General features: G+C 40.1%; 2 protein-coding genes across 14 annotated transcripts in view; one reads left to right on the top strand and one right to left on the bottom strand.

The window, feature by feature from the left end:
• Positions 1-18,983, bottom strand: part of CDC14B (cell division cycle 14B) — a 56,265-nt gene that overhangs the window by 17,107 nt on the left and 20,175 nt on the right. For all 13 annotated transcript variants that reach the window (XM_051642793.1, XM_051642803.1, XM_051642800.1 and 10 more), the window contains exons 5-12: positions 11,071-11,147; positions 5,755-5,821; positions 4,294-4,356; positions 3,299-3,386; positions 2,716-2,946; positions 1,879-2,017; positions 1,594-1,747; positions 720-820 (exon numbers count right to left, since the gene is read on the bottom strand). In XM_051642793.1, the coding sequence (XP_051498753.1) occupies positions 720-820; positions 1,594-1,747; positions 1,879-2,017; positions 2,716-2,946; positions 3,299-3,386; positions 4,294-4,356; positions 5,755-5,821; positions 11,071-11,147 (920 nt within the window). The remainder of the gene's footprint in view (positions 1-719; positions 821-1,593; positions 1,748-1,878; positions 2,018-2,715; positions 2,947-3,298; positions 3,387-4,293; positions 4,357-5,754; positions 5,822-11,070; positions 11,148-18,983) is intronic.
• LOC127395620 (uncharacterized) lies at positions 16,049-17,542 on the top strand. Its single transcript, XM_051642806.1, has 2 exons — positions 16,049-16,323; positions 16,387-17,542. The coding sequence occupies exons 1-2, from the start codon at positions 16,071-16,073 to the stop codon at positions 17,403-17,405; spliced, it is 1,272 nt and encodes a 423-aa protein (XP_051498766.1). The 5' UTR covers positions 16,049-16,070; the 3' UTR covers positions 17,406-17,542.

The raw sequence follows: 18,983 nt of genomic DNA, 5'->3' as shown, positions 1-18,983 counted from the left end.
TTTTACATTCTCTTGTGTAAGGGCAGACAGAAAGGTTTTATACCTACACTTGCTACCAACTACAGGTGCCAAGACAATGATGAACTTTCTTTTACAGATGGAGTTTCAGACCTTGTCTAAAATAAACAGACTTGCATACCAGGTTCCCTGACAGAAATGCACTCCTTTTGAATTTTTTTACCAAAATAGTGCTATATCTTGCCTTCCAGAACCACCAGTCATAATTCCAAAGCCCACAGAATTTACGGAAAGCTCCTCTCCAAGGAAAAGGAAATTAAAGGAAGCTAAAGGTTCTTCTTTCAACTCTTCTCCTTAGGTAGCTGACTTCCCCTCAGAAAAGAGCACATATCTTATTTCAGCAAATCAAATACCACCACATGGAGCCATATTCTTCCAATTTTATACTGCTACAGGAAAGACAAGGGACTGCTAGTGATTAAACTAAAAGTAAAGCACTCAGAAGTACTATGGGAGCTTGTAAAGCACAGACAATTGGAATCAAAAACTACACAGAAAACTAGAAATTGAGTCATGCAGTTCTTTAATCAAGTTCTTCTGCCTCCTTAGTGGTCAACCAAGCTTTCAGAGAAGCAGTGAATCTCATGTTTGTTTCAAATAAGTAAAAGCAGCCTTGGAAACAAACTTTTAGGGACAAAGGGAAGTGTAAATAAGGAAGATAAAAGTATCTCTGGCATTTATGCATTCAGAAACTGACTTACGTTAGTGAAGATGCAGTTGGAGCTTTTGCCTGCCTTCTACTTTTCAAAGCACGAAGCTTATCACCTTGTGTTACACTGTTTGTTTCATCTTCGTCACTGTACTGGATAAGTGGAGGCAGGGAAGAGACAAACAGATTAAAATATGGACAGTTAGACATTTAAGAATTAACCTTATTTTAAATTTTTATGTTAGAATTATCCCATCAGGAAAGTATGCCAGCATAAAATCAAAAGGAAATTTATTTGCATAAATACAATTATTTTCTTTCCTGTTTCTGTTAGCTGCTATTAAACTTGTAAACTATTAAGTGGTGTAAAGAATTACGTGCATCAGAAGGTTCTCTGCCTTTAAAACAATGGAAACATATAATAAATCTTTGCTTAGGTACAGTACAATCTTCACTCAAGTACAGCATTTCCCTCCTTCACTTGCCTTTTTAAAACAGAGTACCTTTTTTAAAAAAGGCAGCATCAAAAGGCATTATAGAAGTTGCAATTAATTAGAAAATAAGAGCAAAAATCGTCTAATGCATTCCTTTTAAAGTCACACAATGAAGTAACAGATAATCTAAAACAAAATCATAATGTTTTTGACTGCAAATCATGAGTACTTTTTTGTTCTAATATTTACCTAATTACTAAAATATTATAAAGATGCTCCTACTTCACCTCTGGACTGCACTTCATTTTGTGTACTTGCTGTCTGTAACTTCCCTGCCTCCCATATCCCTTGATACGAAAAGGACAAACTGAAGAATAATCTGATTTTACATAGTTTCACTGCACTCACAGGTTTGTTCAGAACCTGAGAGATTCTAAGAAGCAGTTACAACTTTTACAAGACAACTTTTACAAATTCTATACAGATAGTTACCAGTTCATTGTCCCTTTGGATGGTTCTCCTGTTTCTTGTGTCATTAATTGAAATATCATCTACTCCTGACAAAATTCTTCTCACAGCAATTTTACTGTTTCCTTTCAACTTTGCACGGAAAATATCTCCTTCTGTCCAAAGTTCTGCCTGTTTGCTATCATAACATGGAAAAAAAGTGCTCAAAACACAACAAAGTAACAGCAAAGATTATTAAATCTACAATAGGAGAAGAAGAAAAAGACAATTCAATCTGTTTTTTAAATAATTTACAGTCAGTCTACTTACTCCATCAGGAAGTGCTGTTGTGGTCCAATGACTGAACCAGGTCTGTTTATTCTAATCCAGGCAATAGTTTCCGCAGCTGTCATCCGATAATGCTTCATAATATAACAGGCAATAAGTGTGCCAGTTCGTCCAAGACCAGCTGTGTAAGATAAAAGAATGGCTTCTTTTAGATACCCATCTTCATCTGGAATCTGCTGCAGCTACAGACATTGTTACTTGGATTAACAGTCATAGCATAATAGACTATTAAACATGGTGTGGGAAGGGAAACATGGTTTCTCCAGAATCATAGAAAGCTGTCTTCATACTAGCTGCACTGGGCTTTGGCAGTATGACTGGAGGAACAGAAAATCAGAGCATGCTCAAGGTAGCTAGTATAAAGGATTTCTGAGGGATAAAGATTTCTGTGATTCTGATATAACATGCGTATGTTATGAAGAATCTTCACAAAAAACTGTGTCGATATTTTCAAAATTTTATGACTCACTATATTTAACTGTGTATTTTCAAAAAGACCTATACACCTTGCCAGTACTTCAAATTCCTGCTCAAAAGCTTCCTTTGAAAGTGCTAACACTTTCTAGCAGAAAGCACTGTTATTATTGGCAAGCTCACTTTTCCCAGCCTCTTTCTTGGAAACAGCTGGTAAGATTTTTCTGGAAATTGCAAAAAATTAGAAGATGAAGGGCAGAAGAGAAGCATATAAAAAAATTGTAGGGAAAAGCTGCAGTTTGGCAGAGATGTTAATAACTAGATATAAGAGAACTATAGTGCAAGATATCTAAGGAACATTAACTATAAGCATGACTTGTAATATAAATCAGTTTTACACAATACCTTTGCAATGAACAGCTAGAACACCTTCTGCATTTTCACAAATATTCAGAAATGTTTTAACTATAGTATCACTAGGCGTGCTTCCATCAGCAAAGAAGAGGTCAAAGTGCTCAAATCCAGCATCTGTGAATCGTTTGGCATCATAAAGTTTTTTGTTGAGGCGTATGATAGTGGTGACCTTATGCTTCCTGAAGTATGGGAAATAAGCCTCTGGAGCATGGAGGGGATAGCCTATTTGAGAAAAAGAAGGATAAAAAAAATATAGTAATATATATTAATAGTAAGGCTCAATCTGCAGAAATAAACAAAGACTCAAAAGCAAGTGATTAAAATACTTTAAACAAAGAACTGATGTTCAACGTAAAGAAACAGATTAACCGAAAATGGAATTTTAACATAATCACCTATGTCAGATACAATTAAACCAAGCATTAAAACTTTACTGCCAGGGTTCTTATAAAAGAAAAAGAGCCAAGGAAAAAACACACTGTTTGAGGAAAAATTTTTAAAGCTTGTTCTTACAATCAACAATCAACTAAGAAAGCAGTGGGCTTGTGTCCCCCACCTCTTTTTTTAAGCATACCATTTTCAATTTTACTTCTTGAGTGAGGTCCACTGAAGGCAATGAATTTGTTTGGTATTATCCAGTTAAAATCTCCATTTTCTGCTCTCTGTCAAGAGAAAATGCTTGGTTTACCATTATCCCTGTATTTTCAGGCTTTTCCTTATTGTTTCAAAATACATGCTAGACAAAATGATGTACAGTTTTTGCCAAAGGAAGTTAACGTTAGTCGCCTGCTTTCTGTTCCATTGGGAGGATGCCAGATGCTCTCAACCTCACATTTCTTTCCTGAGTTCTCCTCTTTCTAAATCAGTTTTAGAACAAGTACAACTGATGCTTTTCATCTCAAGGGAAACTGCCAATTTGTAAATTTTTTATAGATATCTAAATTATGACCTTAGTCTTACCTCTGTTCACAATTTAAATAATTATTTTTTTAGATTCTAAGAAACCTTAATTTTATCTTTACAGATTAACTGGCAGCTTTGCATTTCTGATACTGCATATAGTCAAAAGTTGCAGTACTTCATTGTCGTATTTGTTTCCCATGCCCTAAAGTTGTTTATAGGCTTGGAGTTTCCCAGCCCTGTTTCCTTCTTTACCTCAAAGAGTGTTATTATACCTTTGCCATGTGTTCACACATACAAACTTACACTGCTCTCTTCAGTCAGACCTGGGCATGTATGCCCTCAAGTTTCTCATCAAGACTGCTCAATAATATGCATGACCTCTAAAAGTTGGTCAATTACCCACTCTTCGATAAACTTCCAGGCTTTTAATAATAACAACAGAAAAAAGTATTTATTTCCATTTTGGTTTCTGCTTCCCCTTCCAGGACTATGCTTAAATCGGAATTTTATTATTGTCTGACCACACACCTTTATTAACAATGAAAATTTAAAGAGAAAAAATAGAAACAGAACCTAACAGTACAAAAAAAACCAGCAAATATTATGAACAATCATCTTAGCTGTAGTAACAGAAAAAAAATCAGAAGATTGCTACTGAACACTTACTTCATAATGCTCATATTCATTTACATCAAAAGAATTGAAATCCAGGAAACCATATTGCAAAGCCTAAAATTCAGAATACAGCTGTTAACAGAGAAAACATCCTTTCACTGAGGACTGTTTATCACTCTTCTAGGTTATTAAAAGCCCCTTAATACCTGTTCTACTTTTCCAGAAAGATTTCTTCATATGTTTGAAAAAATACAGAGCAACTTAGTCTTGGTTCAAAACAGCTTTGTAAATTTTAATGTAAGTGAAGCTAGACAAGCAAATTTTCTGTTTTCATTGAATTGCTACAAAATTCCAGACTACAGAAGCATTCAGTCTTTTTACTGCTCCTACTTCAAAATAGAGAAAAATAACTGGCAAAAATTATCTCTTGAAATTATGAGCACATTCTAAAGCCTGCATTCAAGTATTGCAAATATTTTTGTGTATGAATACTACTTGCTCTCATGGTGATTATATTACATTCATTAATTTTAAATTGTTTGCACGCACACAGTTCTAGTCAGACCCTAGTGTGGTCCCTGATGTTCTGTAATTATTCACAACCATTATATTTAATACTGTATAAAAAATGTAAACATTTGGGTAACTGGCAGTTGACTCACTTCTTAAATCAGGAAGTGCAAGCAAAGATAATCCTGTATCACCAGATATTTAAAATACTACATTCTGATATATTTTGATGCATTCTGTAGCTTTCCTTGCCATTCACTGGTACTAAGAAGAACAGCAATTTAGCACTCTTGGCATACAAGTAGCCAATGCCAAAACATCTGAAAAAGCTGAAAATCACAAATCTGAAAGAACTGGTTTAATCAGTAAAAAACCCCAGTATTTTGCAGAGATACCCACAACACAAAAGACAGTGCGGAGCTGCATAATGCCTCATTTCACTACTCATACAGACTAAAAAGAATGCAAATAAATTCCTCTGTCACGTGTCACTTCCCGTCACTGCCTTGCAACTTCACCACTGTATTGCTATAAAACACTCTCCATGTTTACCTCCTGACATTTGTTCTATTTGTATTACTAAAGCAAAACTTGAAGTCACTAGTAGATGCCATAAATGCCTAAAAAGCATCACTAACCAACTCAAAACCACTTTCAAGGGCTGTATTCAGCCTAGTACATTAACACCAGGGGGGGCATGTAATAAACCTATGACACAGCTCTTAGGGGATTAGAGCTGTGAATTAATGTCCTGAACAATTACACAAAACTCAAAATTCCTTCTTTAAAATCTTCACCAGCTGATTATATAAGGTATCAGTTGACTTATATGGATGCTGTATCTAGAAGTTTTTTTACAATGCATAATACATAGTAAGATAGGCAACAATCAGAAAACCTGATACTGCATAGCTCGATTTAGATCCTAGCTTGCTAAGCCTTCTTTCTGCTACACAATATTTAATAGACCTTTTGCAGTACAAAACATACTGTTCTACTGACCTTGTTGATTGCATGAAAACAGTCCAGCAATGTCAGATGAAAACTGCAAGTGCCAAAGGAAGCATCCCTATAACATACGATGACCAAAACCGGGATAATTTTACTATTTAATCCAAGCAAAAGCAATTGAAGATTTTTCTCTAAAACACCTTTTAAGAATTGCTTCAAGATAATTACTATTAGAGTGAAGTAATTATGCCAAATAATTACTTTATTTCCCCCTGCTTGCATGTTACAATAACAAAACATAAAATAAATTATCAAATGATCCAAGAGTAAGATTTTTCCAGTTATAGTTTTGATAAAGCTGGTATGTTCAATTTCTGATACAAACATTGAAACTGGCATGTTTCGGTGATCATGTCAACAAATAACAGTAATTTCTTGTGGCAAAAGCTAATGCCTAAGTTAGTATCATATCCCAACGTACATTTAGAACATTTTCTTCTGAAGTATACTTTCGAAAAAGTAAAATCTATTCCTCAAACTCCATTTAAACAAAAAAATCATGCTGTGCACATGCATCCTATGTGCAAGTGATCAGCATCTTCTTAATCTATCTGTCAAGATACATATTTGTGTAGATATGTTGAAACCTTCCTTAAGACGCATACAAAGGTTTATGCTTAAACACGAGAATAAACTGGTTATCATTAAAACCCCGTCTTTTAACTACAATTTTTTAAATCCTCTTGATCCAAGAGTGGCATGTTCTTCATCTGTGGCTGACACTGTAGAATAAGCGTTCTACAGGAATACTGTAAGTAAAAAAAATAAACTAAATCTACATGGAAGAATACTATGTCTTGGCAGAGCACCTTTTGAGAACACTCAGCCCTCATTGATGCTTCATGAATGTATGTTTCAAGAAGTTGTTTCAATATATCATGTTCAAATTTCAGTTGCAAGGAGGAAGAACTGAGGAACCTGGATGGCTGCGTCTAAAATTTGTGTACTTTTACTCCCTAACTAATGGGTGTGAAAGGCAAGGGGAAAAATCAGCAAAGGAGGGAAATAACAGAATTTCATTTGGGTAAAAGAGAGGACAGGTTAACAGTGACACTGTAGTGGGTGTCTGTTTGGCCACCTGATCAGGAAAAACAAGTGAATCAGGCCCTCTACAGACAGACAGGTGCAGCCTCATAATCAGAGGCTGTGGTCCTCCTGAGGAACTTCAACCACTCCAGTATCTGTTGAAGGGACAACACAGCAGGACGTTAGCAATCCAGGAGGTTCCTGCAGTGAACTGGTGGCAAATTCCTCCTCCATGTGATACAGAAGCCAATGAAGAACAGTGATCCACTGGACCTCATACTCACCACCAAAGAGGTGCTCACTGGGGTTGTGAAAGTGAAAGGCAGCCTTAGCTGCAGTGACTATCAGATACTGGAGTTCAGGATTCTGAGGGCAGCAAGGAGGTTGAAAAGCAACCTCACCACCCTGGACTTTAGGTGAACAGACTCTGGCCTCTCCAAATATCTACTCAAGGGTAAGGTGCTGGAAGGAAGAGGTGTCAAAGAAATCTGGTTAATAATCAAAGATCACCCCCTTTAAGCTGAAGTGCAGTTCATCCTTACAAATAAGATGCAAGCAAAAATGCCCAGAGGCCTGCGTTAATCAACACGAACTCCTGGCCAAACTCAGACACAAAAATGAAGCTTACACAGGGTGGAAATATGGACAGGTAGCCTGGGAGAAATAGACAAGGCACTGTCTGAGCATCCAGGGATGAAGTTAGGAAAGTAAAAGGCCAAATGGAATTGAGTCTGACAAAGATATCTAAGAAAACATGGAGTGTTTCTGTAAGTACATGGACAACAAAAGGAAGATTAGGAAAGATGTGAGCCCTTTGTTCAATGAGACAAAGCACCTGAGCACAGAGGACATGGAAAAGGCTGTAGTACTGAGTGCCTTCTTTGCCACAGTCTCTACTAGCAAGACCAGCTTTCAGGAATCCCACGTCCAAGAAAGGAAGGTGAAAGGCTGAAGTAAGGAAGATGTATTCTTGGTGTACAAGGAGCATGCTGGGGAATACTTCTGCAAACTGGACATTCCTAGATTCATGAGCACTGATAGGATGCACCCACGAGTGCCAAGGAAGCTGGCTGATGTTATCGCAGAGCCACTTCATAATCTATGATCGATCATGGCAACTAGGAGAAATCCCTGAGAAAAGCAGAAACCAAATGTCACCCTCAGCTTCAAGGGTGAACAAGGAAGAACAAAAAGGAATCCCCAGAGAACTACAGGACAACCAGCATCATTTCAATCCTCAGAGACATGATGGAGCAGCTGGTCCTGGAAACCATTTCCAAACAAATTAAGGACAAGAAAATCATATGGCGTAGTCACCATGGATTCACAAAGGCAAAGTCACACTTGATCAATTTGATAAATTTCTACAACTAAATTACTGGCCTGATAGATGAGGGGAGGGCAGTGGATATTGTCTCCCTGAAGTTCTTCAGTCAGGCCTCTGATGTTATTTCCACAAGATCATCATAGACAAGCTAGTGATGTGTGGGCTGGTTGAGCAGACAGGTGGATTGCAATCTGGCTGAATGGCCAGGTCCAAGGGATGGTGGCCAGTGGTAGCAATGTGCCTTGCAACAAAGGTTAATGGTATGCTAGGTGTCATTAGACAAAGTACTGCCAGCAGGATGAGGGCAGTGATCCTCCACCTCGCCTCAGCACCGGTGAAGCCACACCTGGAGTAATGTGTGCAGTTCTGGGCTCCTCAGTGGAAAAGAGGTACAGACATATTGGAGAGAGTCCAGCAAAGGCCTGCAAATACGATTAAGGGATTGGAGCACTCATATATAAGGAACGGCAGAGAGTTGGGACTGTTCAGCCTGGAGAAGAGAAGGCTCAGGAGGGACCTTATCAATGTATATAAATACCTGAAAGGAGACTGCAAAGAAGACATAGCTAGGCTGTTTCCAGTGCTGTCCAGTGACAGAACATGAGACAATGGACACAAAATGAAACATAGGAGGTTCCCTCTGAACATCAGAAACTATTTTTTCACTCTGAGTGTGAAATTCTTTGCATCCTAGCAACTACCTGAAGATCTTAAAGCAAGAGAGCCCAACAATCAAATCATCAACATCTCAGTTGATCATTAACTTAATCTGAACTTCTCTGTTTGCACCAGGTTTAGTTGCACTAGTAAACTCAAGAAAATGGTTTGCAGACACTTCAGCAGACTAAATTTTTTATCCCAGAGGCTGGACATGTCTTCCGAAGTCAGCTCCCATCTTTGCATTTCTTTCAGTAGTGCTGTTCAAATGATTGTCTGGGAATTTGGGCAGGTTATGTGACCTGAATGAAAAGCCACGACCTCCATCAACCACATACAACTTTATGATACTTAGAAACAAATCTTAGTCTTCATAAGAAGAACTTTTGTTCTTGTGGAAATATAAAAATGGAATTTTAAAGTGAGAAACAGGATGACAGAGGTATGCAAATACAGAGAAGCGCTTCTCAACCATTATTCAGTGATGGTGGCAGGGGGGAGATGTAATAGAAATTTAAATCATCAAAAGTCCATCCCTTTGCAAGAGAGCTAGAAAAAACAAAGACTGACTTAATCACCCTATAACAGTATATTTGGAGAGCAAAGGTGCCTCCTGAAAAGTTCTTTGGCCATATTTTTTGCATATTGTGGCAGCCAATGGAATGTTTGTCTAGTACAAATTTTAGAAACTCTTGTTTGGAAGAAATTAATAAGTTGTTCCTCTGCATGACAGATCAACTTTATTTGCACAGCATATCAATATCTTTTATCAATGATCTGAAAGAGGGGACTTAGTGGACCCTCAGTAAATTTGCAGATGACACCAAACTGGGAGTGTTGATCTGCAAGAGGGTATGGAGGCTCTACAGAGGGACCTGGACAGGCTGAATCAATGGACCCAGGCCAATTGTATGAGGTGCAGTCAGGCCAAGTGCCGGGTCCTGCATGTAGGTCACAACAACCCCAGGCAACGCTACAGGCTTTGGGATGAGTGGCTGGAAAGCTGCCCAGCAGAAAAGGACGTGAGTATGGTGGTTGACAGCCAGATGAACATGAGCCAGTGCTATGCCCATCCTGGCCAGTATCAGGACTAGTGTGGCCAGCATCAGTAGGGAAGTGATCATGCTCCTGTACTAGGCACTGGTGAGGCTGCACCTCGAATACTGTGTTCAGTTCTGAGCCCCTCACTGTAAGAAGGACATTGAGGTGCTGTAGCATGTCCTGAGGACAGCTACCAAGCTGGTGAAGGGTTTAGAGAAGAAGTCATATGAGGAACAGCTGAAGGAATTAAGGATGCTTAGATTGGAGAAGGGAAGGCTGAGGGGAGACAACACAGCCCTCTATAACTACCTAAAAGGAGTTTGTAGGAAGGTAGGTGTTGGCCTCTTCTTCCAAGTAAATAATGACAGGACTACAGGAAATGGCCTGAAGTTGAGATGGGGGAGGTTCAGATTGGATATTAGGAAGATTTCTATACTGAAAGAGTGGTCAGGCACTGGAAGAGCCTGCCCAGAGAGGTGGTTGAGTCACCATCCTTGGAGGTATTCAAGAAACATGTAGATGTGGAATTTCACAACATGCTGTAGTTGCTGAGGCTGTAGGTTTTGGTTTTTTTTTTGGTTGGTTGGTCTTTTGTGGGTGTTTTTTGGTGGAGTGTGTGTGGCTGTGTTTGTTAGTGGGTTATTTTGTTTTGATGGTTGGACCTGGTGATCTCAAGACATCTTTTCCAACCATGATGAGTGTCTGATATACCACAGAGAATTGAAACAGCTAGGTTCACATTCCCTCAGGGTCAAGCAACTATGAACCAATGGTTTTACACACTTCCTCTATGGTAAAAAGAAATACTTTAAAGTTACATTCAATCATGTGAGGTTAGTGGTTATTTTGCACGCACAAAACTCTTATTTGCAGGTTGCTCCATATGTTCAACAAGTGGGAAAAATGGAAGGATAGAACTAGCATTACAAGCCATTTTTGATGAATGACAGATATTTTGATATGCTTAACTATCAGCTACTGGCACAAAACCAGACAGCCAACTGAGAAGCAATGTATATCAAAAAGCTCAACAAGAGCACATAGAAAGCAGCATGGCTCCTTCATCTTCTGCCAGTACATTTCAGTACCAGCTGCTAACACCTCTGCTCAGCAGGCTTCACTTAAGGCTGAGGCAGCTAATGTGTCATGTGTTAAAACTTCAGCCAAAACAAACCAAGCCCAAATTAGTCCTGCTAAATGCTGCATTCTTCTTCAAAATATCAAGGTATAGAAAGTTCTGAAAACTTGTTATTTACCTGAAAGGAAGATACGAAATACTTCCAGCCAATATAAGCCTATACACATCTTCAGGGGATTCTCTCAGGTATATTATCTGTTTTTGTGGAAAAAGACAAAAAAGAAAATTAAAATGTATTATTTTAAGATTGATATTAATAACTTTTAAGTCACCCGTTTACTACACATGTCACAATTAATTAACACAGAACTCAAAACTTCTGGGAGAGAGTGGCATGAAGAAAACATGTATGCAAGTGTAGAAAAATAAAACTAACATAAACACTAAAAAATACTGGTCAACTAGAAGAATATATACTTTTTTTTTTAATATATAGATTTGTGCAAGAGTTTTACAGCTATAGGTTACAGCGAAAAAGTTTCTGTCCCTCTGGATTCTTCCACGTTTCTACTGCTGGGCCAGTCTGTAGATTTCTTTTTTTAATTAAGCTTTTAAGATGTAAATCAAAACACAAAAGCCACACAGATATCCACAAAGCTGTGAATCTTCTGGTCTACAAAACAATGTGAACACTTGGCAGACAAGATTAAAACAGTAACTTGCATATGTTTTGATTTTCCTACAACAGTACACTTGCATTATTCCAAATCCTGTACTTCCTCCTGTGCACTGGTGAGGCAGTCGCCAAGTAACTAAATCCAGATGCCACAAAGGAAATCAATTAAAGAAATCTGTAGTTGCAGAAGCAAAATCCTAAGGACTGAATGAAGTAACATAATTGAAGCACTATGTATCAAACTTTCTACTGTGAAAAACACTCAAAAGAGAATTCACAAAGGACCAACTCACACCAAACACCATATTGTCTTCCATCAGGACATGTGTGACCCCTTTTGCATAGCCTCTAACAATAAGGTCTCCTTAAAGAATACTGTAAAACTCCTCTTTTATGCAAATCATGTCTTCCAATACCATCAACACCACTCCCAGCTTGGCCAGGAGACAACTGTTAATAATAAGCTGCCATTAACAGGTCAATGTTCAGTAATTTCAAGTTAATACTTTTTCTTTAAAACTGCATTAACTAACCCTTCACACAGTAAAAAAAGGGTTTTTTCATTAATAGTAAAATTATTTACATCTCTTATATTAATGACCTTTTTCCTTAGAGTTTTTTTGAAAGTAACAATCCTAGTGAGTATTAATTAAACTTCCCCCCCAAAAATCTAAGTGTGGCTTTCCTGCTTCCTGTTACTTTTGATTTATTATTCTTTTAAAAGTTGTCATTGCCTTTCAAATTTCTTTCATGCTGCTGCAAAGCCAGTTTGAGCAAATGACTTAACACACCTTCAACATCCTCAACATCCTCTACACACACACAAACACACACATATATATTGTTAGGTGAGAATGGGAGGTGGAACAGATGTTGCTAAAAACAAACCAAAAAAACCCAGCTTTAAACATACCCTAAACAGACTGCTAAAACATACACAGCAACAGGTGATCCCTTTTTATTTCTTCTCTGATTCTATTACTATGCTAAGTATTTTCTGAGCAATTTTTTTAATGCAATTAGCAAAACCAAAGGAAAAAAACTCTCACCTAAGTAGTTCAGATAAGTAATGAAAACTGCATGTGTTGTGTGTATGTGCTTTCACTTTAGTGGGGTAAGCAGCTTTTGCGTTTATATTTGCAAGCATACATCTGAAAAAGAGACTTTAAAAGCCCTCAAAATATAATATTAATAGCTGCTCCTCTGATGCCAGCTTTTACTTTCTATTCTTCTGGCATACTGATTGCTTGAATTGGATATGAAGCTTATGTTCCAAGAAATTCAAGTTGTGTGCTTTGATACAGTTGCACTTTGCCCAGCACATATTGCTAGCAACGCTATAAATCTAGCACTGCTTGCTTATCATAAAATAGCCCTGGCCCAGAAAAACTTACAAACAAGAGACATGAAGTGGTGTTAGCAAATGGAAGGTAATTTAACAGCAGAAAGAGAGTTTGTTGCCAGAAGCGAGTCACTTGGAAAAAACTTGCGATTCAGTGCTCTAAGGCTGAGTAATATGCAGAGAGGACAAATTGCGTAACAACAAGCAAATAGAAATGCAGCTAATCCTGTAGGTGCATGTAGCTTAGGAAGGCCAAGGATTTCTCCTATATCTTAGCTTTTACCAGCCTCTTAAAGAAAACAAGCTTCAATGCAGAAGCATTTGTTTGCAAGTGTAACAGCTGCAAGAGGCAATTTTTTCTCCATAACATTAATTACTGTATTATAATAAGTCTAAATGTTACAGTATAATGAAACCTGTTAGTTCTAAAGCACAGACCCAACTTCTGTAATCATTACTCGTGAAGTTGCTAAAACCACTATTTTAACATACATGTAGGTGTGCATGGATCTTCTTTAACATAATTACATGAACACTCGCTATATGCAAGGACTCTTTAAAAAGCCAACCTGATTTTGACACAAAAATCCAACATCACCATTGTTCAGTACATACAATAAACACACTGCAAGAAGATGGCATTTTTCAATGTGGACAAGCTACTAATAAAAAATACTCAGTACTTTCTGTACAACTGAAGCAACATACAGTAATTTCACTGAAGAATAAAGCTCTTTTGAGTTGTATTTCTCAGATTTTTCTGAAATAGAGATCCTGGTATACTTCACCTGCAACACTATTACACAGGCAACATATGAGATGTGAACAGTTGCAAAGACAGCAGTTGATTAAATGGTCAGATGGTGTTCTCAGTGAAAAGTAGCTTAAAAAAATATTAGATTATATGAGGGTATCTAGACAGGTGCAATGGTGTGGAGTGCTTCAAAAGGGAAGAATGCCATTTGGTCTCCTCCACAGAGTGGGAAAAAAACATGAACAGATATTTACTTCACAAGGAAAGTATCCTAGCAGTAACACAACACAAGAAGCTGGGACAGTCAAAGACAGAGTAAGTTTCTGTCACAGCTTAAGACCATAAGAGTACCCAGATGGAAATCCTGGATGCAAGCAAGGCTGGATAGAGGCTGAACATGGGTAAGCCTGGGGTCAGGTTGTGGGTGAACCAAATCCCAGCTATGGAAAGAGGCAAGACTGAAAGAGTAAGGGAAGCAGCAGCAAAGCCCAGGGAAGCAACAGATGTCAGGTAGCAGAGGCCACTTCTGCAATAGGAAGTACTGTGTACCAGCAGAAATGCATCTATAGACTAAGCCAGCAGTGAAGCACTGACATCTGCATTACACAGTTCCAAAAGCTTTTAACTAGCTAGCCCTAGTCTGAACACCCATTCCTTGCTGGGATTGATTCTAGACTGCTCCATTAAGTGAACCAAAATGCTATGAATGTGGTTTAAGGAAATATTCACTTCAAAAACATACTCCCGACTCCTCAACTGAAACTGAAATATAGCTGTTTTTTTGCATATATAGCTATATATGCACATACATATATATGCTATATGTGTGTGTGTGCGTATAGCTGTATTTAACACTATTTCTGACCAGAAGGAGGTCACTAAAGCCTTAAAGATGAAGAACGTCATTGAAATGACGTGGGTGAACAAAGGACTAATGAAAGCCAGTAAATAAAAGTGATCAAAGAGATCTGTAGTAGACAGAAGTACAGATAGGGGAGGGAGAGAGGGGAGTGAGGTAGGCAGCTCAAACCAGTTTGTCTAGGTGCTGTTTTTAAGTTTTCTGATGTGTTTTCTAAGATGGCAGAAACTTTTCCAAATAAAGTTTTCTAAATTTTAAAACATTTAAGTTTAAAAGATAAGTAGGTGTCCTGGTTTGAGCCAGGATTAAGCCAATTTTTCTTTTCACTGATTTTTTTTTTCTTCTTCAGTAAGCTTTCTTGTAACTAGCAACTGTGTGTTCTGCTAGGCTGATAAGACAGTGGAATGTTTTTCTAACTACTGAGGCTTCCAGGTTACACCTTCACTCCGCCGGCTCAGACACTATGGGGAGATCTCTGACCCCCCCGTGGGAGGCTGAGTTAGACAGACAGCAAAATTGGCCAAAGATATTCCATTCCATATATCTACGTAAGCTCAGAGGAAGGACAGAGATCTTAGAAGACAGCTTCCTCCTTCTTCTCGCCGCTCTCTTCCGTCCATGGCCGGCGTCCGGGGAGGACTCTGCTCATCCATCACCGCCGACCCTTAGGCTCGAGCTCTCCTGACCCTCATAACTCTCCGCTTTCTCCAGCAGCGGCTCCGGGATTTCTCGGGACTCTTCCCAGTTCAGGGGAGTGCTGTGGGAGTTGCTGGGGGTGGGGGGAGGTGAGAGGCTTTTGCCCATATCTGAATATATCTGTATATAATTGTATATATTTTCATGTGTGATTCATTAGTGTTCTAATTAAAGCTGTGTAGTTTAGTTTTCAATCCAGCCAAGTCTCTCTCCTTTTCTCTCTCTCCTTCCCTGACTGGGTGGGGGGGGGGAGGGGATCGAGAGCATTGTTGTCGGACCTGAGTCAAACGGTGACAACAATTTAATTGGCGCCCAACGTGGGGCTTGATTTTAAGCCCAGATTACACATTTTCATCAATTGGGAGTGTCCTAAAATTCCATCTCTGAAGGGAGGAATCCCTCAGAGAGCAATGAGCAATAATTCTGCTGAGTGTGCTGACGGATTGAAAACTGAACAGACACTTGCTGCAATGAATCTATTGGATCTTTTTCCAAACCTGCAATTGTACATGTGGTATGTAGCCGAGGGCATTCTGCACTTTGTAGCTGCTCTTGTGATTCATTTGTGGTTTATTGACAGAACTGTAGCCATAGTCAACCGTATCATTACCAGCCTAGTGATCCTAGGGATGATGATACTGTTCTCTATGGGGTCACTGTATGTGTACAGTTACACTGCTAGTCCTATTGGTACAACTCCTAAAGTGAATAGAACGGTCCATGTTGGTAACAGCAATAGCTGGTTCAATTTTACCTCTCCATATTCTCTCAAGCTGAATCTCCCAGCTCTTGATGTGAACAGCATGGTTGCAGTGGGGATGTTTTTGCTGAATGTTTATAATATATTGTGGATGCGTAGGACCAGATGTTGTTCTGCTCACTGCCACTCCCCCACAGGCAATGTTGCTGCCACTGCTGCTGCCAACACCACTGCTGCCAATACCACCACTCCTGCTGCTACAAAAACAACTGCTTCTACAAAGAAAAAGCCTGATCCATCGCGAATGAAGCTAGTTAACCCTGTGACTAGGAGCAAGGCAAAGACAAAAGCAGCAGAAAGTGAGGGTGAGGAAGAAGAGGATCCTAATACAGTTGATGGAGCAGGTGCCTCTCAGACAGAGGCTGACGGTGAGGAAGGGAAGGATTCTAAATCAGATGATGGAGCAGGTACCTCTCAGACAGATAAAAAACCAAGCCACTCTCAGACAGATAAAAAACCAAGCCACTCTCAAGCAAATAAAAGAACAGCAGGTCCTCCTCAATCAGATGATGACGATGACCTTGCCCACCCTTTCTCTATGAAAGAACTGCGCCTCATGAGAAAGGACTTCACCCGCATTGATGGTGAGGGAATCCTTCCTTGGCTGCTCCGATGCTTTGATAGTGGTGCTGAGACCTACAATGTGGATGAGAGAGAAGCCAAGCAGTTGGGATCCCTGGCCAGAGATGCTGGTATTGACAGAGCACTTAGTAGTAAGACAGGAACTACTACCCTGTGGGACCGACTTCTTTCAGCTGTGAGAGAGAGATATCCCCACAAGGGTGACATCGGATGGCGCCGAAGCAGAACACCCACTCTCGAGAAAGCCATCACCTACTTGAGAGAGATTGCTGTGCGAGAAGTGATCTATAATAACGATGGAATCACAGATCCTGATGATGTTGAGTGTGACACACAAATGTTCCGGAAGTTTGTTCAGGCTGTACCAGCAGCGCATGCCCATATATTCTCCTTCATGGGATGTTTTGAAGGTTACGAAAGACCAACTGTACGTGAGGTAACTGTTAAAGCACGACAGTATGGAGACATCCTCTCTGATTCCCTTTACTTCCAAACCTCAGCCGTTAAGAAAATGGTTGACAGGAAGTATAAGATGCCAAATGGAAGTAAACTCCAGACTCTTCCTAGAGACAACTGGTCACGTGTTGCAGCCATTAAGAAGAGACGTCCTGCTACGAGACAGCAGCAAGGAAGACAGGACTCACTGCGACGCCACCTGTGGTCTCTCTTGAAAAATCATTTTAGAGAGGACATGAGAGTCTGGGACAAGAAACCCACTGATATGCTCCAGTTACGTGTGCAAGAGCTTCTAAACAGAACAAAGCCAGGAGATGGTTCTTCCAAGAAGAAGGTTGCACCAGTCAACAACCAGGATGGTTCATCGAGCTCTAGTGCTCAACCTTAGGGATGCCCTGCCTCCAGCCAGGAGGAGGAGAGGGACAACCGAGTTTATTGGACTGTGTGGATTCGGTGGCCTGGCACATTAGAACCACAAAGATATAAAGCTTTGGTGGATACTGGTGCACAGTGCACTCTAATGCCATCGAATCATAAAGGGACAAACCCTGTCACTATCTCTGGAGTGACAGGAGGTTCTCAACAACTGACTGTTGTGGAGGCCGGTGTGAGCCTCACTGGTAAGGAGTGGCAAACGCACCCTATAGTGACTGGCCCAGGTGCTCCGTGCATCCTTGGCATAGACTATCTCAGGAAAGGATACTTCCGTGACCCGAAAGGGTACCGGTGGGCCTTTGGTATAGCAGCTGTAGAGACTGAGGACACTGAACAGCTGCGTACTTTGTCTGGCCTTTCAGATGACCCTTCTGTAGTAGGGTTGCTGGAGGTTGAAGACCAACAGGTGCCAATTGCCACTTCAACAGTGCATAGACGACAGTATCGCACCAACAGAGACTCTGTGATCCCCATTCATAAGCTGATTCGGCAATTGGAAAGCCAAGGTGTGATTAGCAGGACTCATTCACCCTTCAACAGTCCTATCTGGCCAGTGCGAAAACCTGATGGCGAGTGGAGGCTGACAGTGGACTATCGTGGCCTGAATGAGGTGACACCACCACTTAGTGCTGCTGTACCGGACATGCTAGAGCTTCAGTATGAGTTGGAGTCAAAAGCAGCTAGGTGGTATGCCACTATTGACATTGCTCATGCATTCTTCTCTATTCCCATAGCACCAGAGTGCAGGCCACAGTTTGCTTTCACCTGGAGGGGAGTCCAGTACACTTGGAATCGACTGCCCCAGGGGTGGAAACACAGCTCAACCATTTGCCATGGACTGATCCATGCTGCACTGGAGAAGGGTGGAGCTCCAGAACACCTGCAGTATATTGATGACATCATTGTGTGGGGTGACACATCAGAAGAAGTTTTTGAGAAAGGTAAAAAGATCATCCAAATTCTTCTGGATGCTGTTTTTGCTGTAAAAAGAAGCAAGGTCAAGGGACCTTCGCGAGAGATCCAGTTCCTGGGAATCAAGTGGCAAGATGGTCGTCGCCAGATCCCAATGGATGTGATCAACAAAGTAACAGCTATGGCCCCACCATCAACTAAAAAGGACACTCAAACCTTTTTAGGGACTGTTGGTTTCTGGAGAATGCATATTCCATGTTACAGTGAAATTGTGAAACCTCTCTATGAGGTGACCAGAAAGAAGAATGATTTCAAATGGGGTCCTGATCAACAGAAAGCTTTTGAGCAGATCAAGAAGGAGATTGCGCAGGCAATGGCCCTTGGACCAGTTCGAACAGGGCCAGACATCAAGAACGTGCTCTACACTGCAGCCGGACACAATGGTCCCAACTGGAGCCTCTGGCAGAAAGCACCAGGGGAAACTCGAGGTCGACCCCTGGGATTCTGGAGCCGGAGCTACAGAGGTTCCGAGACTAACTACACAACAACTGAGAAGGAGATACTTGCAGCATATGAAGGAGTTAGAGCCGCTTCAGAAGTGATTGGCACTGAAGCACAG

This window comes from Apus apus, chromosome Z (genome assembly GCF_020740795.1).
Source record: "Apus apus isolate bApuApu2 chromosome Z, bApuApu2.pri.cur, whole genome shotgun sequence".
Taxonomy (NCBI): domain Eukaryota; kingdom Metazoa; phylum Chordata; class Aves; order Apodiformes; family Apodidae; genus Apus; species Apus apus.
The sequence above is the reverse complement of the archived record's forward strand: the minus strand, read 5'-3'. Positions and strand labels throughout refer to the sequence as shown.

What these genes read in the sequence shown, in the direction of transcription:
- LOC127395620 (XM_051642806.1), top strand. Translation starts at nt 16,071, where the DNA reads ATGCGTAGGACCAGATGTTGTTCTGCTCACTGCCACTCCCCCACAGGC. An exon ending in TAATACAGTTGATGGAGCAG is followed by an intron (nt 16,324 to 16,386) that starts GTGCCTCTCAGA and finishes ATGATGGAGCAG; the next exon opens with GTACCTCTCAGACAGATAAA.